The following is a 25,466-nucleotide window of genomic DNA, read 5'->3' on the forward strand; positions in this document are numbered from 1 at the left end:
CTCTATTATTCGAAGATTAATTCACTCCCCAGAAAAACTTAGTGCATAGGATTTCGTGGCAAAAGGCAGTAGCAGGGAGGCGCTAATGATCTGGTGTACCTGACGCAGGAGTGTTGGGCCAGTCGTCGTCTCCTCACAGACGTGGAGGAAAGACTTCGAGATTTTTTTGTGAGGTGTTTGTGGTAATAAAAGCCGATGATAATGAAATATTAAAATATCATACCGGACCACGACATCACTGAATCAACATAACCTGTGAATCTTTTATTGTCTGATGCTAAATACAGAGTAGGCAATAATAATGTCAGTTTGGCACTCAGGTTTCTATATATTTAGCTTCTGACGCTTTCTCATCTGCTGTTTGTGGTCTGTTTTCTTCCTCCACAACTTTATTACACATAATTTGCACGTTACAATTGTTTATGCCAAGGCTTATATTTCGCGTAATTGCAATATTCGCGTCTATTATTTACCGTGAAATCTTCTAGAGCCTTTTTTATACATTTGACCGGACGGTAGAGCGACGGTCTCCCTAGATGCAGGTCAGCGTTCAATCCCCGACTGTCCAAGTGGTTGGGAAACATTCCTCCCCCCCCCCCGGTCCCATCCCAAACCCGTGTCCTGACCCGTTCCCAGTGCTAAATAGTCGTAATGTCTTGGCGCGCTTTCTCCAAGTTACAGCCCCGCTCCTGTGCCAGGTAAGTCCACTACGGGCTCACCATAGTCCGTACTACTTGGAATTTTTGTTCTGAGTAGCTGAATCTAAAACAACAACAACAAAGCTTTCTCCTGACAATTGCCTCCCTCCCTCGAGCCAAATAATACCTACGGGAGGTTATGTCCTAAAAATTACCTTCATAATTAGAGTTTTTAATTGGGCACCGTCTTAGGTTAATGGTACGCCTCTCACCCCACGCTGATTGTGACAGGTGAGATACTCCCTGTCAACCTGAGGAGTCCCTGTGCTCCACGTGTCAGTCATCCCGAGTGTCACTCATCCCACGACAGAGATTACAAACCTAGAGTGGTCTGCTCTCTACTGTGCCTGCTTATAGTCTTGGTATTTTGTTTTTTTGTGCTTCTTAAGTAGAGCAAGTGTAATTCATGTGTTGTGGCTGTGCTGTGTTGTCGCGTGAAGGCGCCCGAGGCAGCGTCACAACTGGCACTATAATCCTCAGGACCTTCACTCAGGTCCTGTGGGTTGGACCTGACACTCAGCTTCCTCAGGACCTTCACTCAGGTCCTGTGGGTTGGACCTGACACTCAGCTTCCTCAGGACCTTCACTCAGGTCCTGTGGGTTGGACCTGACACTCAGCTTCCTCAGGACCTTCACTCAGGTCCTGTGGGTTGGACCTGACACTCAGCTTCCTCAGGACCTTCACTCAGGTCCTGTGGGTTGGACCTGACACTCAGCTTCCTCAGGACCTTCACTCAGGTCCTGTGGGTTGGACCTGACACTCAGCTTCACTCAGGACCTTCACTCAGCCACTTAAACGAAGACACCGATGAACGATGACTTGAATGGTGTGAACAGACATGAACATGTTCCTGCTGTCTGTCCTGCAGGTGAAGGACAGACAGACTTGCCTTCTAGGCTTGCCCTAGAAGCCAAGCCTAGAAGGCAAGCCTTTCATACTCAAGCCTAGAAGGCACGAGTATGGAAGGTCTGAAGATAAGTGGATATGGTGGACATAGATGACAGGCGTTGTCAGGAGTCGACATGAGAGGAGGAGGAGGCAGGCTGTGTTGTAGCGATGTGTAGGATGTTGCTTGTGAGCTGTGCTTGCGCTCGCTTGGAGTCACGCCTCCACCACAACTACCACATCTCTCAGCATCCATCTCTAACATAGCTGTCATCACTAACACTCTCACAACTGTCATGATCATCACTACACCTACCACAACTGTCATCATCTAAACCTCACCTGCGAATATCTGCCAAGTTTCACCAGCTGGTTTGGCTGGAGCAGCTATCGTCAGCTAATTGTATTATGCACTAAGCTACAACAAAATCTTCAACCTCTTGATGGATCCCTATTTTATCTCTTGTCTTCTTTAATAAGAAACAGTTCAGAGTTTAAAGTCAGACGGTAATTTTATTTTTATTATTGTTAGCCATACAGCTCTTTTCCGTTTTCATTGAATCCTATAAGTTAAGTGAGACCATTATATTTGGAAAGGAAAGCTGTAATGCTGCTAACAAGAATCGGAAGTCGTCTTCTCTTATACCCACCTGCGTGAGAGCATCTTACTTTTTTCTCTTTTATTTAAAATACCAAAAATACAATATGTACCTATTGCTATATTTCTTACCTATACCTGGACGGTCACCCTCTTTATCGAGCCCCCCCCCCCCCACACACACGCGCACACACACACACACACACACACACACACACACACACACACACACACACACACACACACACACACACACACACACACACACACACACACACACACAAATACTATTCATAATTTTAAAACCAGGTATGATAGGGAAATAGGACAGGAGTCATTGCTGTAAACAACCGATGCTCGAAAGGCGGGATCCAAGAGTCAATGTTCGATCCTGCAGACACAACTAGGTGAGTACACACACACACACACACGGTATAGCATGTCTAGGCTGCAATGAAAAGATGCCTTTTTTGCATGTATGTGCCAGATGAATGTAAACTTGAATGCAACAGCATCAAACATGCTCTCTGCAGGAGAATGCCACGCCCCCCGCCACGCCCCCCGCCACGCCCCCAAGGGAAAGTTACCCATCATATTATCAAGTCTCGGAAACAATAAGAGGATTAACTGCCTCAATTTACCTTCACTTTCTGGTGGTGAGAAAAGGAGAGGTAAAACCACTTTCTCGTGTGATCTTTGTGTGAGAGTCCTTGATATACCGTGTCCGATATCTTTGGTATTTTCGTGATAAAATTGATGACGTGAGACGATATCCAAAGTTGTGGCTGTGTATAGCTTCTCTCAATATTAACACAGGTGTGTACCGTACTCTGATTCGGCTACATTATGTTTTGTGTATATTTTGAATCGGTTTTGTATAGAATCTATACGAAACTGGTTTACCAATCTCCCAACTGTGCCCTTTCCACACAGCTCGTCGAGAGGCTTATAGAAAGGCGCGCTACAGGCATTTTTTTTTTTAAACAATGTGTTCATCCCTCGTTCACTCAAAAAGTCACACTGGAAGACACGTTTGAGAATGAAAATTACCTGTTGAAGACGAGTCTGTTGTGGTGTTGCTGTGGTGACCCCATCCCCCCTCCCCAGGTAAGGGGTGGCCAGGGTCACCAAGACGACAGTGACCCCTCAGGGCGCTGTTCAACACCATGACAACCGCATCACAACGGCCACTTGTCAAGCGTGGCCATCCCAATACCGTGGTGACCAGCACCGCCCCTATTATGACCTACACAACAGCCATGACGGCTTCTTCACCTACCACCAGCACCACCATGGTGACCTACCACAACCATGGTGACCTACCACCACCATGGTGACCTACCACAACCATGGTGACCTACCACAACCATGGTGACCTACCACAACCATGGTGACCTACCACAACCATGGTGACCTACCACAACCATGGTGACCTACCACAACCATGGTGACCTACCACAACCATGATGACCTACCACAACCATGGTGACTTACCACAACCATGGTGACCTACCACAACCATGGTGACCTACCATAACCATGGTGACCTACCACAACCATGGTGACCTACCAGTCCCCCCCCCCTCCTCTCACAATCTACTGAACAGTGACGTCAGCAACATACCGGGAAACTTTTTAAGTGGATGCCTGTTTCAACGGCGGTGTGGTGGTGGTGGTGGCGGTGGTAGTGGTAGTGGTGGTGGTGGCGATGGTGGTGGCACTGGTGCTGGTACCCACTGTGGCAGTTTCCCACGAACACTGGTATGTCAGTGGACAAAATACCACTGACATGTCCCACTAACAGAATAAAATATGGCTGTGTTGCACGTAGCTTGTACACGGTTTCACCATTGCTGGGGACAGGAAGCCTGTAGGTCAACACTGTCCTCCATGTCACCCGACCAATTATTGGCCACACCCAAAGATATCTAACGTTTTGGGAATCATCTTGGGCTACTCTCAGCCAGGTCTACGAAGCACCTGGACTAGGCCCCCACCTGTTACCTGCCACCATCTGGTCTCAAGTGTTCACTCCGTACTCTGGATGTAAATCCTTCACCACCACCACCTGCCAATACTGACAGACGCGACCACATGTTGGACCTGTCATGCTGAGAGAGAGAGAGAGAGAGAGAGAGAGAGAGAGAGAGAGAGAGAGAGAGAGAGAGAGAGAGAGAGAGAGAGAGAGAGAGAGAGACAGAGAGAGAGACAGAGAGAGAGAGAAGTAGAGTGAGAGAGAGAGACAGAGAGAGAGAGAAGTAGAGTGAGAGAGAGAGACAGAGAGAGAGAGAGAGAGAGAGAGAAGTAGAGAGAGAGAAGTAGAGAGAGAGAGAGAGAGAGAGAAGTAGAGAGAGAGAGAGAGAGAGAGACAGAGACAGAGACAGAGGCAGAGAGACAGAGACAGAGGCAGAGAGACAGAGACAGAGAGAGAGAGAAAGACAGACAGAGACAGAGGCAGAGAGACAGAGACAGAGAGAGAGAGAGAGAGAGAGAGAGAGAGAGAGAGAGAGAGAGAGAGAGAGAGAGAGAGAGAGTGAGAGAGAGAGAGAGAGAGAGAGAGAGAGAGAGAGAGAGAGAGAGAGAGAGAGAGAGAGAGAGAGAGAGAGAGAGAGAGAGAGAGAGAGAGAGAGAAGTAGAGAGAGAAGGTTCGGATGTGTTCTTGCCTCCACGTAACGAGCGGTTAGACTACCGTAATTAGCGACTTGTACCAATGTTTGCTGCAGAAACTGGAGAGTTTAAGTGACCGCGGCATCATTAACAAAAGTACTCCGTGCCAGGAGCACAACTTGTAAACAAGAGCAGTCGTACTCACCACGTGCTGACGCCACGCCACTCATTCATACTTTCTCTTCCTCATTCACAATTCCTGTGTATTTACCTGAAAGAGAAAATCAAGTTATTAAATTAAATAATATTAAATTATCATAATGGGAGATATCAAGCCTTCTTAGCTCATTCCTTCATATATAAATATATATATATATATATATATATATATATATATATATATATATATATATATATATATATATATATAACTGAAAACTCACACCCCAGAAGTGACTCGAACCCATACTCCCAGAAGCAACGCATCTGGTATGTACAAGACGCCTTAATCCACTTGACCATCACGACCGGACAAAATGAGGTGATAGCCGAGGCTATTTGAACCACCCCACCGCCGGCACTCGGATAGTTATCTTGGGCATAGCATTTTACCAAATCACCTCATTCTTTGGGGCAACACGTGAGGAACACAAATGCGAACAAGCCTGAATGGTCCCCAGGACATATGCAACTGAAAACTCACACCCCAGAAGTGACTCGAACCCATACTCCCAGAAGCAACGCATCTGGTATGTACAAGACGCCTTAATCCACTTGACCATCACGACCGGACAAAATGAGGTGATAGCCGAGGCTATTTGAACCACCCCACCGCCGGCACTCGGATAGTTATCTTGGGCATAGCATTTTACCAAATCACCTCATTCTTTGGGGCAACACGTGAGGAACACAAATGCGAACAAGCCTGAATGGTCCCCAGGACATATGCAACTGAAAACTCACACCCCAGAAGTGACTCGAACCCATACTCCCAGAAGCAACGCATCTGGTATGTACAAGAATGGTCAAGTGGATTAAGGCGTCTTGTACATACCAGATGCGTTGCTTCTGGGAGTATGGGTTCGAGTCACTTCTGGGGTGTGAGTTTTCAGTTGCATATGTCCTGGGGACCATTCAGGCTTGTTCGCATATATATATATATATATATATATATATATATATATATATATATATATATATATATATATATATATATATATATATATATGTAAATGTTCGTTTGTTCAAAATCGCTAATCTCCGAAAGTTCTTCACCGCTTTGAAATTTTCACACAACGTTCCATTCGCATCCGAGCGGGTTTTTATATACATATTATATAGATGTCACGTCTGTGACGGGGAAAAAATGTTTTTTTTAAAGTGTTTTTCATGTGAGGGAAATCTTCGAAACCTCTACCGATTGCTTTGAAATTTTGACACAACGTTGCATTCGAATAAGCGCATGTTTTTATAAACCTACTATATAGATGCCACACCTGTGACAGGTAAAAACATGTTTTTTTTTTAAACAGCGCCATCTGTTGCGCGTAACAGCAACACACCATCCTATACTAAATATGTTACGCTTCCATCTCAATGTTTCCGATTGCATTGATAAATTTATTTTTCATAGATTTCGATTTATTTTCATTTTGATTTAATCATTTTGTGTGACATTGCGTTGGAATGGAGCCGTGTTGTTTACCATACCATTCATTTCGCGAGTATAGTTTTTTTTCACTGCTTTTTCATTTCGTTTTTTTAAACTGTTTTTCTTATATTTCAGAGATGGGAACATCAGATCATTTGATGTTCCCAATTTTCTGATGGGAACATCAGATCATTTGGGAATGCATCAGACAAGGGAGTGGGAAATGGTGGGGAGGATGAGGGGACGGGAGTTGGGGATGGTGGGGACGAGGGGACCGGGCAGGGGGAGGGCAATGGTAGGGAGGAAGAGGGGACGAGGGAGTGGGGAATGGTTGGACGGACGAGGGGACGGGGAAAATGGTGGGGATGGACTGGGAGACAGGAGAAGGTTGCTGTGGCCGGGTATAGCTAGTATATATATATATATATATATATATATATATATATATATATATATATATATATATATATATATATATATATATATATATATATATACATACTACGAGTTAAGACAGGTGGGTAGGGAGAGTTGAGACAGGGGAGGGACAGACTATCACAACATAGACCAACAGACAGGTGACAGACGGGAATGAAACGGAACACAGAGCACAGAGAAGATCCATCAACCTGCGATACAACGGGTCTTATCAACAGGTCAGAGATACAGGTCATAATTACAGGTCACACTCGTCAGCGCACTAATCATCAGAAAGATAATGTTGATTATAGGCTTCGTGAAAGCCGGCAGCGGTGGTGGTGCATCATATGATCACGGAAGCTATTACTGCTTGCCCTTAACACCAGCACACAACCGGATGCTCTTCAAAGATGCTGTGTTTGATCTTAAGTGCGATAGATGAAGACAGAATACGTTATTCCTGTCTGTGACGTCACTCAGGCTCCTCGACGTCACTCCTCTTACCCGAGATCACTGTAGCTCCTGCTCTACGACGTTATTCCTTCTTGTAGACGTCACTCACTGTGACTTTAATTCTCGTCTATGAAGTCGCTAATCTCTTTGTTCCGAAGAACGTGGTACACGATGTTACAATTTTCAAGGCATGAAATATTTCTATAGTGAACGTGTCAGTATTAAGCGAAGTGACCTCGCATGGGTTTGGTTGCGTCGGCTGCTATAAGCCTCGCTTGTGAAACCATTCGTAATTCAGTTATTTTCTTATCTTTTTCTTCATATCATGTTTACATTTCAGTGGTGTCATGAGTTAGCTTCTGCCACTTCTTCGTTAAACTCATTCTTCTTGTTTACAACTGTGAAGAATATTATATAACGTTGGTGAAACATTCGAGTTTTGTTTTCCCCCTGTATCCCCTTGGTGTCGGGAGCTTCTTGGTCCTAGCTTCTAAAGTCTTGAGCGGACGCCCCTTGGTGTCGGGAGCTTCTTGGTCCTAGCTTCTAAAGTCTTGAGCGGACGTTGGCCAGTTTAGCATATTCGCGGATATGTGCCTCTGGCAGGAGGCTGGGGGTGGTCATGCCCACTCACAAACCTTTCTTCTTTGCTGGTGAATGCGTGAAGAAGGTAGTAGGGATGTGAGTAAATAGATGGTTCAGTAAGGAGTTACAAGTACCTGAGGGAATATGCGGGTTTGTGAGTGAGTTGGGAGGAGGCTGGTTGGGTGACACCCGCGGGGGAGTGTTGTCAGCGGCCGCACCCGTAGGAGGAATGGTCGACGACCGGGCCGCGGGGATGCTGAGCCCCGGAAGCACCTCAAGGTAACCCCGCCACACACACCAACACCTCCCCGCTCTCTCTCTCTCTCTACTAAACACTCAAGCGAATTACTCCATAAATTGCATTACTATTTTGTTTTAATTTATTTTCTGTGAAGATGATTTACCTGCCTATCTGTCTATCTATCTATATATCTATCTAAATTTTAAAAATTCACTCAGCGTCTTTATTACACTTAACATTCCTAGCGCGGGAGTGTCTAGTCCACTTCGATGTTCTTCAATGTTACTTCTTCCCCCACTCTAACCCGCCGTACTTCTTCACTTTCTGTAAGCTTCCTTCCTTCCTTCCTTCCTTCCTTCCTTCCTTCCTTCCTTCCTTCCTTCCTTCCTTCCTTCCTTCCTTCCTTCCTTCCTTCCTTCCTTTTTTTTCCTTCCCCCTCCCCTATTATCCACATACATGTTTCCCTGACCTTCCTTCTGAAGATGTATTAATATACGAAAGGAAATTCTAAGGAAATTCCTGTTTCAATTCTTCCTCCGTGGTCTGGCACTGTCGTACACACACACACACACACACACGCTCGCGAAAATGACAATCCCACCACTGATCACACAGTATGTAGTATGCGGCCCCAGCATGGAGCCCGTACCTTGTCAAGCACAAGACGAAGGCTGAAAAAGTTCAGAGATATGCCACTAGGCTAGTTCCAGAACTAAGAGGCATGAGTTACGAAGAAAGGCTGCGGGAAATGCACCTCACGACACTAGAAGACAGAAGAGCAAGGGGAGACATGATCACTACCTACAAAATTATCAGTGGAGTTGACAAGGTAGATAAAGATAAACTGTTCAACACTGGCGGGACGCGAACAAGGGGACACAGGTGGAAACTGAGTACCTAAATGAGTCACAGGGACGTTAGAAAGAACTTTTTCAGTGTCAGAGTAGTTAACGGATGGTATGCATTAGGAAGTGATGTGGTGGAGGCTGACTCCATACACAGTTTCAAATGTAGATATGATAGAGCCCAGTAGGCTCAGGAATCTGTACATCAATTGATTGACAGTTGAGAGGCGGGACCAAAGAGCCTCAACCCCCGCAAGCACAATTAGGTAAGTTCAATTAGGTGAGTACAGTGTGTGTAAACCCTAAAAAAAACCTAGAAAACGTTACGAAAACTAAAACGTTTTCAGCCGTTCAAGTCTTCTTTAGTAACTAGATCCTTTTCTGCTTTCCAGTACTCTAGTACACAGCAGGGAGTAGTGAGCCTCGCCTCTCCCCCCCCCCCAGTACACACATCATGGGGTGGTAAGCTTCACCTGACCCTCCCCCCCCCCTTGCCTTTCCCTCCAGCACACACTGCCTCTTCTCCGACACATACCAACTTTCTCTTTCATTTTAGGAAAGTGATGGATGTCGTAACTCCCCCCAACCCCCCACCCCCTGGTGTGCCCCTCGACCCCCCCTTCCACATACCTGTCCCTGTAATAACCCCAACTGACGCTGGCAGGGCCAAGGGACTTCCGCTCTTATACAAGACGCAACAGGTTAGTTATCCAGATGTGTGGCGTTAATTGGTGGCTGAGAAAGCTGGCAGGACGTACCCAGTGAAAGGTACGCACGCTCACTCAGGTATTCACAAGGCGTATGTGTGTGGGGCGCGTCTGCCGGGAAAGTTTGTAGAGGCCAGCGGGTGGCTGGTGACGGGTGAAGTGGGATGGGGTACAGGTGATCACAAGCAACACTCCTATCAATTCTGTGCCTCTTCAACCCGTCCAACACAAGTTCTTGTCTCCCAGCTGGCTTAAGCCCAGAACTTTTTCTTCTGCTACAGCAACTCTCCACAAGCTATTCTTCATCTGTAACCACTTCCCCTCCCCCCCCCCTCAACCCCTTACGCAATGAGTAGCTTTTGTTTATGTGAATCGAATCGAGCGAAGGTGAAGGTGGCGAGGCTGGTACCTCAGGGCTAACGCGCGGTGTCTTAAGCTGGTAGACTTGATGGCTCCTTGAGGATCAAACCTCCGCCACCCAACAACTTATTGTTTTCCATTCTATAGAGTTTTTTCAGATAAAACGTCTTCTTTTTCGTAAGTGCTATTAATTGATCAGAACTCTTTGACAGTTAAGAGATGCCTGTTCTTCCAGCCCTGTTCCGAGACCCAAGCGAGTGTTCATATGTATATGAACACGTTCTTCTGAACGGGGGAGAGGATCGCTTGAGCTACCTCATCCCTTTGTGTGTATTTGTACCTCAATGAACGTATTTCAATTTCAATTTAACCCGTTCATGACACACACATTCCGCCCTCCTGCCCCTCTACCTACTCTCATTCTCAGTCTCCTTCAAGCCCACGATAATCCATAGGACGCTCAAGCATCTCAAGCCAGCGTCCTGCCGTAAGACCCAACACCAGCCCCCGGCCGTAAGACCCAACACCAGCCCCCGGCCGTAAGACCCAACACCAGCCCCCAGCCGTAAGACCCAACACCAGCCCCCGGCCGTAAGACCCAACGCCAACCCCGGGCCGTAAGACCATCTCTCAGCGCTCATACGTGTAGGGGGGTGGGAGGGGGAGGCCGCGAAAGTAGCACTGTGAGACGCGTGTCGCTGGCGGGAATTACATATTCATTGAGCCCGGCGGCTGGTGCTGCGCGGCCAGCGTCCAGGATGCTCGCTTTTTACCCCTCGGGCTCCACCTGACGCAGCTTTCATCACACTGCCTGTACGGGCCAGCCTCGTGAAGCACCAGCCTCGTGAAGCCTCAGCCTCGTGAAGCACCAGCCTCGTGAAGCACCAGCCTCGCGAAGCACCAGCCTCGTGAAGCCTCAGCCTCGTGAAGCACCAGCCTCGTGAAGCACCAGCCTCGCGAAGCACCAGCCTCGTGAAGCCTCAGCCTTGTAAAGCGTCAGCCTTGCAAAGCGTCAGCCTCATGAAGCATCTACCTCACGAAGTGCTTGCCGCATGAAACACGTATCTCATGAAGCGTCAGCACCTTCCACACGCCGGGACAATTGCTCAGCTTCAGGTTATATGACATGGAAGCGTTAATATTGGTCGGTGTGTGGGACTGGTGAGGGCAAGACCAGCCTCTCCACACACAAGAATCATACACAAAAATATATAATCTATATCTCTAAAGAGACATGTCTCCGAGGCTGGCAGCTAGAAGATTGGGGTTAGTGCCACCCCAATTTCTCTCAGTAATTGCTGTTGGGTACGTGCTTTACATGGGCGGGGCGGGATTGGTGTAAAAGATCACTGTGTCAAGTAACGTTGTGCCAAGTGACACCTGTATATGGCTCGACCACAAATTATTATTATTATTATTATTATTATTATTATTATTATTATTATTATTATTATTATTATTATTATTCAATTTCGGAACTTGCACATGCTGATCATAACAAAAATAAGACACTAATCATAATACTTATTCTCATTAAACCCCCCAAAATCTTTGATGATATGTTTGCTTTCTCTTGGACTGTGTATTTTGGTTTGTATCTTATTAATGTCTGGTTCCTACAGCTTCATAATGAACCCAGTGTTTGTTATTGTAGGAAACTGATGAAGCTCCGCTATTTATATATCATTTCACACATTACTTATATTAATAGAAGAGAGAGAGAGAGAGAGAGAGAGAGAGAGAGAGAGAGAGAGAGAGAGAGAGAGAGAGAGAGAGAGAGAGAGAGAGAGAGAGAGAGAGAGAGAGAGACTGGCCAACATAAGAACTGCTTTTAGAAACTAGTGTAAGGAATTGTTCAGGACCCTGTATACCACTTATGTAAGACCAATCCTGGAGTATGCAGCTCCAGCCTGGAGTCCATACCTAGTTAAACACAAGACAAAGTTAGAGAAGATTCAGCGGTATGCCACTAGGCTCGTCCAGGAACTGAGAGGAATGAGCTACGAGGAAAGACTAAAGGAGCTGAACCTCACATCCATGGAAAACAGAAGAGTAAGGGGAGACATGATAACCACCTACAAAACATAAAACATTATATATATATATATATATATATATATATATATATATATATATATATATATATATATATATATATATATATATATATATAGTTGTATATGCTGGGTTGTATATATATACAAATTTAGTGTATATAGTATAGAAGTACTGCAATATGAGGGCGTCGACGCAGAAAGCTGGAGACTGTTGTACGGGGAGAAGCCTAATGAACCACTCGAGCGTGGAGTAACGCTACGTAAGTCACACTGTTGTACGCAATTAAGCGATAATGACGCCAGATGGAAGGGCGCAGCATCATCACAGGTGCACACATTGATGCGACACTCGCCCTTGGTCTTGGTTCGCATCCTATGTGGCAACCGAAGACCAAGCTTGCTTCATGGTGCAACCCAACGAAAGGTGGTGGAAGATAACATCCTTGATGCTTTCTTCTAATACCTGTAGCAGGACTGGAGTCCTGCCAATAGGTCGAGATGGTGTAGCATCTGCATTTTTGTCTCTTATGGGGCAAGGGAGTGGTCTCTCGGCAAGGTACTGAAACTGGTTAGGTTACTCGGCGTCCAGTATTTTCGTCAATATTTCTTCATGTAGGTCCTTAAACACTTCTGGGTGCATAGGAGCGAATGGAATTTGTTCCTATGCATCCCCATGAATTCCCCAGGATCCCTAAGAATTCCCCAGGATCCCCAAGAATTCCCCGGGATCCCCAACAATTCCCTAGGATCCCCAAGGATTCGTTAGGTCCCTCAAGGATTCTCCACAATCCACACAAATTTCAAGGGATCTTCTTTCATGATCCCCAAATCCCAAGAATGTGAAGTATGAGTCCTTCAGCTGACAAGTGCCTCACATCTAGCTTCACACACTCGCCACGGAGCTGTTCTTGAATTAGAGACCCTCATCTCGCCTGGGGAAGGAGACTCACAGAGAACCGTACGATGATTAATAGTGTGCAGGAGGCGGGTGTGAGGTCTTTATGTTTACCAATTACTGTATAACTAGAATGTGAAAGTTTGGACAAATGCAGAAACTTTTTACTGTCTTATAAAGTGTGTAACTTTCTAATGTCGTCATCTCTAAATATATATATGCACTATCCTAAATGTTAAATTCCAGAGTATGTCTCCTCCCTGTACCCAGCGCTGACGCACCGTAGCGATCACTATTGTACTGCTTCACTATTGTTGGTTGCCCATTGTAGAGACCATACCCCCCTCTATTGTGGCCTGCCCCTTATCCCACCCTCCTGCTTGGAAAACTCTGACCCTCTACACACACACACATCCCTCCCTCCCTCCTACTTATCTTTCTTCTCTGTCCCTCCCTTACTTTTTTCGTCTCTCCATCCCTCCCTCATTCCCCACTTGACCCACTTTGGACGGAGCCCATAACCGCACGAGAACAAGTTCCACCAAAGATCCCGCCCATCTCCCTGAGCACTGCAAGTTGTCCTGTGCTCCGCAGGCTCGGTGTCTGGCCTCGTAAAACGCCCTTAGGATGTTTTACTTCTTAACTTAGAATATGATAATGCGCCGTAGGAGCCCCGCTGCTGTGTGGGTGAGCGTGGCGGCGCTACACGTGACAATATCTACGAACTATCCAGTCCTTGCACTCTTAAAATGTGACAGTTGTGCCGGTATAGAATGGTGTCAGGAGCGTCGAGTATTATTACGGCAGAGACTATGTGTAAGCGTAATTACTAGTTAATTGTACAACACCAGTCGTCACGGTGACTGGGCGTTGCTGTGTCAGCCACGGCACTGACACACTGTGAAGGTCACTAACCAACAGTGACTTCACCTCTATAGTAAGTAGTTATCCTCCTCGCCTGGTCCTCGCTGCTCGAGCATGGGGTAGTAGTGGGCGGTGATCCCCGTCACAACTGGTGGTGATCATCTCCTATTTGTCTACCTTAGAGATCACCTATCGTGACGGCTCACCACCTGCAAGGACACCATCTGCAGGTCACCATCTAAGAAAGACAACAATGACAAGACTTGAGGAACAAAAGGCTGTAGGCAGCCCGGACCACATATTGGGGTGTTTACTCCTACAGAGCCACCGAGGGAGGACGCCATGACTTCCTCGTCTGGCTACACAGTTTCATCCAAACTCATCAACCCAAGTATTGGATACAAACGATAACCATCACGGAGAGAAGGGAAGACGATGGGGGACAACAAGTGTTGAAGGCCTACGGGAGGGCGTTGGCAGGGTAATAGCAGGGTGTCTGAAGGTGTATCGGAGAAGGGGAGGGTACGTGAGGTTGAAGAGTGGACGGGTGGGGGGTAGAGGGCCGTCTTAACACATGGGCACACTGGCCACATGCACAGGGTCCCACCTTTCTAGGAGCCCCATGCTGTTATATAATAATAATTGTGTCGGGGGGACAGGCAGCCAGTTTATATATGCAGTACAAGTTAGGTCTATATCGAGGTCCCTCCCCCTCCCCTAAGGCCGAATTACTGAACCCGCTCAAGATGCAACCCCATAACAAGCTGACTAACTCCTGGATACCTACTTACTGCTAGGTGAACAAAGGCACTAGGTGAAAGGAAACGCTCCCAACCGTTTCTGTCCCGACCGGGATTCGAACCTAGAATTTTCGACTGTGAGTCGAGAAGGAACCCGAGTGTACTACGGGGACCCTATATTGTTGATGAGATCTCTTGGCAGAGTGGATAATTACCCGACCTTCCGCTGGAAAGGTCTGAGTGTCAAATTATGTTTATAATGTAAATAATTTGTGCATAACTACTTGATTGTAATCCTCCACTTTAGCGGAGGGGGGAGGCATCACCAGGCCCCATAAGGGCCCGGGGCATTGCTTTACCCACAGCTTAAAATGCTGTTAGACGGCCCTGTGGGGTGACGAGAGGGGGGGTAGTAGGAGAGAGGATTGGGGACGGAGGAGGTATGATATGGTGGGGTGGGAGGGGAGGATGGAAGGGGGGGCATGAACGTGACCCTGGGGTCTACCCTCACACCTACCAGGATATGTGACAACATCAGCCTGCCCTCAATCGGAGAGAAAATATGAGAGTTGGAAACTAAGAGAGAGACAGACAGACAGACAGACAGAAGTATAAGAAGATGGGTCCATATTACCTCAGCACCCAACGAGGCAGGAACCACGACGCATCAAATTTATAGAGAAAGTTCCCACCACAAGGAGCTAAGAGAAGCGTATAATATGCTGCCGGGGACGTGGAAGTTGGAGCGTTGGTATTGGGAACTGAGTGTTAATGACCGGAATGTTGTGGTGTAGAGACTGTGGCTAGGAGGAGGCATGAAGGGGTTCTCCGGTGTAACCTGTATGGGTACATGGACCCTTACTTGTTGCTTCATACAGAACATAGTACATAGACCCATGGTTCTTGCTTCATACAGAACATAGTAAATAGACCCATGGTTCTTGCTTCATACAGAACATAGTAAATAGACCCATGGTTCTTGCTTCATACAGAACATAGTAAATAGACCCATGGTTCTTGCTTCATACAGAACATAGTAAATAGACCCATGGTTCTTGCTTCATACAGAATATAATAGACAGACTTATATTAGTGGTTTAAAATATACATAACATTGCCGTATGGAAGCGTTCCTGATATGGAGAATACAAATATATACATATAAATAAGCTCTTGTGAATTCTTTCTTGGAAGACTGCGTTTAGTGAACCCTAAGATCAGAACCTCATTATAGGAAGAGCAGCTGCTTAATGTTTGTACGGCGGAGCAAGCTGTGGTCTTAGTACCTCACACTTGTGCTCCTGTCTTGTTTGTTTGTTTGCTTTAACGTAATCTATGGTCTCAAGAACTTTTATTGTGTGTGTGTTTACTATTTGTGCCTGCAGAATCGAGCTATTAGCTCTTGGTCCCCGCCTTTGTAGCCGTCGGTTGTCTAATGTATTGACTCTCTCTCTCAACCTCTCTTCTTCTATCATATCTACCCCCCCCTCCCCCCCAACACACACACACTGTTTGATTCCTGGCAGAGGCGGAATCAAATAGTTTCTTTCACCCTGATGCATCTGTTCATCTAGCAGTAGATAGGTACCTGGGTGTTAGACAGCTGTTACGGGCTGCTTCCTGGGTGTGTGTGTGTGTATTAGAGAGAAATATATGTAGTAGATATAATAGAAGAGAAATAAATTGCTTAAAAAGGCGGGGTCCAAGAGCTAATAGCTCGATTCTGCAAGCACAAATAGTTAATACGCACACACAGAACGCGCGCGGGTGGTAGTCCTAAGGGCCCGGGTTCGAGTCCCGGCCGTGGCAGAAACAAATGGGCAGAGTTTCCTGCGTCTAATGAGTCTATTCAGTAACTAGGTACCCGGCAGTTAGATCCCTAAGTGAACAGGCTCATCAGGTGAAAAAAAACTTTGACCATTATTTTCTGTCTCGGCCGGGAATCGATCCCGGGCCGTTAGTGAGGGTGTTTATGTGCTTGCTTGGGGTCGAGGTGTTCAAGTTCAAGTTCAAGTATGTTTATTGTGATAAGCAAGACATACATCTCAAAGGGATAGAGTAGCTTAGGCTATTTCTACCCCTATGGTCGAGGTGTTGTGTTGCGTACAGGCGTAGGGGGTGAGGAAGCCCCACACCCGGCCTGCCCCCCCCCCCCCCCTGCCGCGGCCTTGGCCACCTCTATCCCCCATCCTTCTCCACTTCCCCCTCCCTCCCCTCCCCCCCCCACCCACATGCAAGCTTTTCTTCAGCGCTTCTCCTGTCTCCTCATTCTTTACTCCCTCTGTTACTTACCATTTACTCTTCCACTCCTGATCACAACAGTTCTTCAACACGGTGAAGGAGTAGCCCACACCCCTCCCCCCCCCCCCACACTAAGTACCGCTCCCCCACACTAAGTACCGCTCCCTCCCACACTGAGTATTATCCCCCCCCACACACTAAGTACCGCTCCCCCACACATAGTACCGCTTCTCTTTCACTGAGTACCACTTCCTCCACACTGAGTACCACTCGACACACACACACACACACACACACACACACACACACACACACACACACACACACACACACACACACACACACACACACACACAAACTATATATAGTCTAAACTGGAAAAGGTTCAAAGGTTTGCCACCAGACTAGTACCCGAGCTGAGAGGTATGAGCTACGAGGAGAGACTACGGGAATTAAACCTCACTTCGCTGGAAGACAGAAGAGTTAGGGGGGGCATGATCACCACATTCAAGATTCTGAAGGGAATTGATAGGGTAGATAAAGACAGGCTATTTAACACAAGGGGCACACGCACAAGGGGACACAGGTGGAAACTGAGTGCCCAAATGAGTCACAGAGATGTTAGAAAGAACTTTTTTAGTGTCAGAGTGGTTGACAAATGGAATGCATTAGGAAGTGATGTGGTGGAGGCTGACTCCATACACAGTTTGAAGTGTAGATATGATAGAGCCCAGTAGGCTCAGGAACCTGTACACCTGTTGATTGACAGTTGAGAGGCGGAACCAAAGAGCTAAAGCTCAACCCCCCACAAGCACAACTAGGTGAGTACAACTAGGTGAGTACACACACACTTGAATGACGAAGGCAGATTCGCGGTTTTTAACCTAAATATCGGACATCTCAACATCGTTGCTTCTCCGGGTGCTGAAGAAAGCATACATGACTGAACTGAATGTTGGGAGTGGTGTTGTGGGTGTGCCACAGCCACACTGAGAGCTGTCACACCTCACTTTATGTCAGCTCCTCCTGACCAGTGCCACTAGCTTTTCGAAGGTATGACCGAGTGTAGTCATACCTGACTACACTCAAACTCTTTACCGACCAACTTTGACTACCAATAAACTTGGGTCAACAGAACACCAAATGTCTGAACAAGGTTTGGTGGTGTTTTTGAACGTTGCCCCGGCGCCGGTGGGTCCCGAACAGCACTGAACACGTCTTGAAAGGCGATCGTTTAAAGACACGCTACACCAACACGTCCTGGAGCACGTTAATTACCGATACATTACTCGAACACGTCCTTGAGCACGTTAATTACCGATACATTACACCAACACGTCCTGGAGCACGTTAATTACCGATACATTACACCAACACGTCCTGGAGCACGTTAATTACCGATACATTACACCAACACGTCCTGGAGCACGTTAATTACCGATACATTACACCAACACGTCCTGGAGCACGTTAATTACCGATACATTACACCAACACGTCCTGGAGCACTTGTGAGACACAGATGGCGGGGCCGCCTTACCTTCATAATGGCGGTGGGGTGTATGACTGGGGATAGGAGGGAAGGATGACTCTTGCCACCACTTGGAGCCTCCACTTATCCCAAGCTGACTCTCACTCGCACTCTCAAGCTTGCTGGTTCGCGCCACCACACTCTCCGCGCACTGGTGCTGCTTCGCGCGCGCCCCGACAGAAACAAACGCGCCGGGCCATGCGCCTCTCCCTTATATACCGTCGCCGTGAAAGTTGGTCGTTACTCCAGGGAATCTGCGTCAGGGTCGAGGCTGGCGGGTGGGCGGCACACGTCGTGTTCAGAGCTCCCTCAGAGCCCGCCGACACCGCTCAAGCAGACTCCGGTAACACAGACGACCCCCTGGTAACATTGAGGCAACTTGTGTACAGAGACACTTGAGGACCATGGAAACATTATGTTCTTAGCCACAACGATGGCGGCATAGCAGCCGAACGATGAGCGCTTCTCAATGGAAACTTTCTCCTTTCGAAGGGTCCTGCATCCCAATAGCTGAGTGAAGGATCCTTGGCACACAGGCACCTGAGAAAAGAATCCCAAATCCCAGCAACTAAGCTGAAGAACCAGATCCCAGCAGCTGGGCTAAGGCACCAGATCCCAGTAGCTGGGCTGAGGTTGCAGATCCCAGCAGCTAGGCTAAGACACCAGATCTTAGCTGCCCAACTAAGAAAGCAGCTCCCAGCAGCTGAGTATAAGAATCCTTTATCAGTGTAGCTGCGATGAAGACCCGCCAACACTGAATCATTTTTTCAACACTGAATCACTGTTATCATTTTATTAATTCTGAGAATTTACCTACTTAAAATTATCTGTTAGATTAAGGACCTGCCCGAAACGCTGCGCGTACTAGTGGCTTTACAAGAGTGTAATTACTGTACTATGCTATGTATTCTCACAAACCCAATGTACCTTCTTGTATATAAAATAAATAAATAAATAAATAAATAAATAAATAAAAACACTACAGCTGAGAGAGGAACCCCGTCCACGCTATGAATAAACGAAAGGCTCCACATCCTTGTCCCTTCCCTTAACCCTACTGTTGGATAATGAAACCTGCATCTTGTACTCTGTGTTAAGGATCCTTCCTAAATACCGCTGAGTGAAACACCCGCACCTCTAAGCTTCTCACACATCCCAAAAGCTGAAATAAAAAGGATCGCGTCGTAACCGCGAGTGAAGGATGCTGTCGTACAGCTGAACTCCCGTATTCCTAAGTGGATGAAGGATCTCTCATCCTCACAGGTGAGTGCCACCAAAGACAGCAGAGGGGCCAGCCTGCCCCATGTAGACCAACAACGCTGCAGTAGTTAGTCTTGGTTGTTCTGCAACAAGGGTGTAGATCAATTAGTGCAAGAGGTCGCCGCTAGAGTCCTCTGGCTTGTGAACTCGTTATTGACTTGTTATCCGAAGGGACTTGATTATGCGATTGGTTTTAGGCAGAAGGCCATTCAGTCCCATTAAGATCATCGCAAGAGTTTACTGAACAATCAACAAGAAGTATACTTTAGTCCTGATAACAGTCACGGACGAATGTAAAGTCTCCGTGTATGTACACGAAGGTACTGGGTACACCTCTGTGTATATACTTCTTGTTCGATGATGTGGAGTAGAAGGGCAGAGAGGTGAAGGAAGGAAGAAAAGAGGTGGAGGAAGCAAAAAAGAGATGTGATGGATAGGGGGGAAGAGGTGGAGGAAAGGGAAGGGGGGAAGATGTGTAGGAGAGAGGAAGGGGTGGGGGGGGGGGGTAAGACGGCACCCCACCCGAGGGTACAGGAGGTAACTCTCTCTTTCGCCACGACGTTACCATAAGACTTAAGAAATTCTTCATCCCTTTTACCTATTACGTATTCCAGACGGAGCGCCGCCAGCTACCCGCGCAGGCTGGGTGTGTTCCTGGCGGTCCCTCACCCGACGGTGGTGCTCCTCCTCGAGGTCCCTCACCCGACGGTGGTGCTCCTCCTCGAGGTCCCTCACCCGATGGTGGTGCTCCTCCTCGAGGTCCCTCACCCGATGGTGGTGCTCCTCCTCGAGGTCCCTCACCCGATGGTGGTGCTCCTCCTTGAGGTCCCTCACCCGATGGTGGTGCTCCTCCTTGAGGTCCCTCACCCGACGGTGGTGCTCCTCCTTGAGGTCCCTCACCCGACGGTGGTGCTCCTCCTCGAGGTCCCTCACCCGATGGTGGTGCTCCTCCTTGAGGTCCCTCACCCGACGGTGGTGCTCCTCCTCGAGGTCCCTCACCCGACGGTGGTGCTCCTCCTCGAGGTCCCTCACCCGATGGTGGTGCTCCTCCTTGAGGTCCCTCACCCGATGGTGGTGCTCCTCCTTGAGGTCCCTCACCCGACGGTGGTGCTCCTCCTCGAGGTCCCTCACCCGACGGTGGTGCTCCTCCTCGAGGTCCCTCACCCGACGGTGGTGCTCCTCCTTGAGGTCCCTCACCCGACGGTGGTGCTCCTCCTTGAGGTCCCTCACCCGACGGTGGTGCTCCTCCTTGAGGTCCCTCACCCGACGGTGGTGCTCCACCTTGAGGTCCCTCACCCGACGGTGGTGCTCCTCCTCGAGGTCCCTCACCCGACGGTGGTGCTCCTCCTCGAGGTCCCTCACCCGATGGTGGTGCTCCACCTTGAGGTCCCTCACCCGACGGTGGTGCTCCTCCTCGAGGTCCCTCACCCGATGGTGGTGCTCCTCCTCGAGGTCCCTCACCCGATGGTGGTGCTCCTCCTTGAGGTCCCTCACCCGATGGTGGTGCTCCTCCTTGAGGTCCCTCACCCGACGGTGGTGCTCCTCCTCGAGGTCCCTCACCCGATGGTGGTGCTCCTCGAGGTCCTCCTCTTGGCGGTGGGGCTCCTGCCGACGGTGGTCTGATACAATGAGTACTGATCTATTTCTCTATCATATCTACTTTTCATATAATGAATGGAGTTCGCTTTTACAACCTGCTCTTTTAGTTCATTTTATTTTCTTACAACTTCAGCGCTAATATATAGTTCACATTTCTGTGGCTTATCTGGTTCTTAAGCTTCCATCCATACACTCTAGTTCCATTGGTATTCATTGTGAACATCTCTTTCTCCAATCTGTATATTCCGTCCCCTAAGTATTTTATACGTTTCTATCATGTCTCCTCTTATCTTTTCTAGCATCTTTAGGCCATGCTCATTTAATATGCCTTTATACGCTATCTATCGCAATTCTGGGACGAGCCGCGTTGCAAATCTCAGTATCTTGTTGCGTTTCCTTACGTGGTTCCTCAGATGGGGGCTCAGGTAGGAGGTTATCTGTATTTCTTATCTACATTCCTGAATGACGTTCTTACTTGTGTTAGTGTAGAGTATGCGGCTGACGTTATCCTGTGTTAGTGTAGAGTATGCGGCTGACGTTATCCTGTGTTAGTGTAGAGTATGCGGCTGACGTTATCCTGTGTTAGTGTAGAGTATGCGGCTGACGTTATCCTGTGTTAGTGTAGAGTATGCGGCTGACGTTATCCTGTGTTAGTGTAGAGTATGCGGCTGACGTTATCCTGTGTTAGTGTAGAGTATGCGGCTGACGTTATCCTGTGTTAGTGTAGAGTATGCGGCTGACGTTATCCTGTTGATTAATGGGGAAGTATCCAATGATGGTGGGCGGCCATGCTGGTATCCTGGCACCTGTACCCACTACCATCACTGTACACTTGCTGGTGTTGAAACCGAGCAGCCATTTCTCTGACCAACTCTGCGGGCTGTGTAAATCATCTTTAAGTATTTGACAATATTTAAATGTGTCGACTGTACTCTGTAATTTTACATTGTTTGCAAAATAGACATATATAGGATACAACTCATGTCATTAACGTAAATTAGAATAGTGTGTGTGTGGACTTAACTATTTTGAGTGTGTGTACTCATCTAGCTGTACTCACCTAGTTGTGCTTGCGGGGGTTGAACTCTGGCTCTTTCGTCCCGCCTCTCAACTGTCAATCAACTACTGTACAGATTCCTGAGCCTACTGGGCTCTATCATATCTACACTTGAAACTGTGTATGGAGTCAGCCTCCACCACCTCACTTCCAAGTGCATTTAATTTGTCAACCACTCTGACACTAAAAAAAGTTCTTTCTAATATCTCTGTCGGTCATTTGGGCACTCAGTTTCCACCTGTGTCCCCTAGTGCGTGTGCCCCTTATGTTAAATAGCCTGTCTTTATCTACCCCTATCAATTCCTTTGAGAATTTTGTATGTGGTGGTCATGTCCCCCCTAACTCTTCTGTCTTCCAGCGACGTGAGGTTTAATTCCCGTAGTCTCTCCACGTAGCCCATACCCTCAGTTCAGGTAATAATCTGGTGGCAAACCTTTGAACTTTTTCCAGTTTAGTCTTATGCTTGACTAGATATGGACTCCATGCTGGAGCTGCATACTCCAGGATTGGTCTGATTTATGTTGTATACAAAGTTCTGAATGATTCCTTACACAAGTTTCTAAAGGCCGTTCTTATGTTGGCCAACCTGGGATATGACGCTGATGTTATTCTCTTGATATGGGCTTCCGGGGACAGGTCTGGGGTGATATCAACTCCCAAGTCTCTCTCTCTGACTCTTGAAGAATTTCATCTCCCAAATGATACCTTATATCTGACCTCCGGCTCGCTACACCTATCTTCCTTACATTACATTTGCTTGGGTTAAACTCTAACAACCGTTTGTTCGACCATTCCTTCAGTTTGTCCAGGTCTTCTTGAAGCCTCAAGCAGTCTTCCTCTGTCTTAATCCTTCTCATAATTTTGGCATCGTCAGCAAACATTGAGAGGAATGAATCTGTATACCCTCTGAGGGATCATTTACGTATATCAGAAACAGGATAGGTCCGAGTACAGAACCCTGTGTGACACCACTGGTGATTTCTCGCCAATCTGAGGTCTTCCTCCTCACTATAACTCTCTGCTTCCTATTGCTTAGGTACTCCCTTATCCACTGGAGCACTTTACCAGTTACTCCTGCCTGTTTCTCCAGCCTAGATACCAGCCTCTTATGGGGTACTGTGTCAAAAACTTTCCGGCGGTCCAGGAAAATCTGCTCACCCTTCTCTTTCTTGCTTAATCTTTGTCACCTGATCGTAGAATTCTATTAAGCCTGTAAGGCAAGATTTACCCTCCCTGAACTCATATTGATGGGTTGTCAGAAAGTTCCTTCTCTCCAGATGTGTTACTAGGTTTTTCTCACGATCTTCTCCATCACCTTGCATGGTATACAAGTTAAGGACACTAGCCTGTAGTTCAGTGCTTCTTGCCTGTCACCCTTTTTGTATAGTGGGACTATATACAAAACACAAAACATAGACACAATGTGTGTGTGTGTGTGTGTGTGTGTGTGTGTGTGTGTGTGTGTGTGTGTGTGTGGGAGTATGGAGAGAGTGTGGGAGTGTACGTGTGTGTGTGTGGTGGTGGGAGGAGGAGGTGTTGGGCAGGGAGTGTGTGCATTCTTACCATTGAACTACCTGACGCGCCATTCCGTCTGGTTCTTCCATTTCCTCTTACTGTTTTTTAATGTTTGGTTTCAACTCATCCTCCGTTTCTTGAGTGTGTGTGTGTGTGTGTACTCGCCTCGATGTCCTCACCTAGATAAGCTTGCAGGGTCGAGCATCAGCTCCTAATTCCGCCTTCCGTAATCATGGGGCGATTGGTTCCATGACCATGGGTCCAGTGGCGCTAAAACCATGGAGTTACTGCAGCCGTGTTAGTTGTGTGGAATGACACAAAAATGACACCCGACCATAAAAAGGAATCTTCCTGCGGATCACAGCTAAATATATTTGAAGAATACTATAAAACTGGAACCTCAACACGGGGTAATGGGAGCGGGCTGGGGAAGGGATCGGTCAAACAATGTGAGACGGATCTCTGTGGCACAGCGGGACTTAAAAGTGAGATCACAGTGCTGGAACACTCTTAATCTGGCTGTAATTCTTTAGCCAGGAAAAAAAAATAGCTTCGTAAGCCCCACTTAACTGAGCTCCAGGTGATCGGTGCAGACAATCAGCCTCATCATGGAGCGATAGTGTTCCGTGGAGGGGGGGAGGGGGATGGGGGGGGGTGACGGGGAGGGGAGGGGGTTGGAATTCGTTGTCTGCTATGTATAGTAGATATCATTAGGTCAGCTTGAAAATTCTGCGGAAATGAATTAAACTTTCCCAATTCATTAATTACGATGCTGAAGTAAGTGTTGTGATATATTCCCAACTGCGAGGTCTCCTAGTGGCCACTTTGGGAGCAGAGTTTGTCCAAGCCGTGTGAGGTGGTCGTTCGCGAACGAATATCGACGAAGTCAACAGTTGTGTAATGAGATAGACGAAACAGACTCTGGCCGAAGATGTGTGCGCGGAAACGGAGACAAATTTCCTGAGTGCGCGTGTTTGGGGAGGGGAAAGTGCCCAAACACGCCGCTCAACCCCCGTTCAGTCGGTAAACAGGAGCTTTACGCAGCGGAGAGAGTCCGCGGTTACCTGCAGGCAGTTGCGTAAGACTGAGGAGGTAGGAGGCGCGTGGTGCTGCTGGTCAGTACCCGCTCCTGCTGCTCCTCGCGCTGCTCCTCAAGGCGCTGGTAAGTCTTCCCTCACCGCCGGCGTCGCTTCCCACACTCGCCCTCATCAAATGTCGCAGGCTGTTTCTCGATGGCTGCCGTAGGCGCTGAAGATGGGAACTTATTATTTTTAATGTGTGCTATGAAGTTACCAGATATTGCTAATGGGTTTCGAAATGCTGTGAGAGAGAGAGAGAGAGAGAGAGAGAGAGAGAGAGAGAGAGAGAGAGAGAGAGAGAGAGAGAGAGAGAGAGAGAGAGAGAGAGAGAGAGAGAGAGAGAGAGAGAGAGAGAGAGAGTGAGTGTGACGTCAAGAGGATAGGGAGAGATGCCAAGCAGGTGACACAGGTATAAACATTCCGAGGCAGGAGGCGGAAGGCTGGACTGGGTATCCCGCAGGCTGAGACGGAGGTACAAGGCAGGCCGGGTCAGGGAGCAAGTATGGGACTCATGTAACGTACTCACCACATTATGTATACAACAATAATAATCCCACGAGACGTTGTTGCCATTTTCTGA

At 47.6% G+C, this 25,466-nt stretch overlaps 2 protein-coding genes across 2 annotated transcripts in view; both read right to left on the reverse strand.

Moving 5' to 3' along the window:
* The window catches only part of LOC138372991 (uncharacterized), a 48,282-nt gene extending 29,762 nt beyond the window's left edge, over window positions 1–18,520 (reverse strand). Inside the window, exon 1 of the mRNA XM_069339036.1 lies at window positions 18,386–18,520. Coding sequence (XP_069195137.1) covers window positions 18,386–18,391 — 6 coding nt within the window. The 5' untranslated portion in view covers window positions 18,392–18,520. The remainder of the gene's footprint in view (window positions 1–18,385) is intronic.
* A 1,710-nt stretch (window positions 18,521–20,230) lies between these two features.
* On the reverse strand, window positions 20,231–23,878 carry LOC138372992 (repetitive organellar protein-like). The gene is made up of 2 exons (XM_069339038.1): window positions 23,867–23,878; window positions 20,231–21,241 (listed from the first exon to the last, which is right to left on the reverse strand). The coding sequence occupies exons 1-2, from the start codon at window positions 23,876–23,878 to the stop codon at window positions 20,231–20,233; spliced, it is 1,023 nt and encodes a 340-aa protein (XP_069195139.1).
* Window positions 23,879–25,466: the final 1,588 nt, after the last annotated feature.

The sequence above is a fragment of the Procambarus clarkii genome, chromosome 40 (genome assembly GCF_040958095.1).
Source record: "Procambarus clarkii isolate CNS0578487 chromosome 40, FALCON_Pclarkii_2.0, whole genome shotgun sequence".
NCBI lineage: Eukaryota > Metazoa > Arthropoda > Malacostraca > Decapoda > Cambaridae > Procambarus > Procambarus clarkii.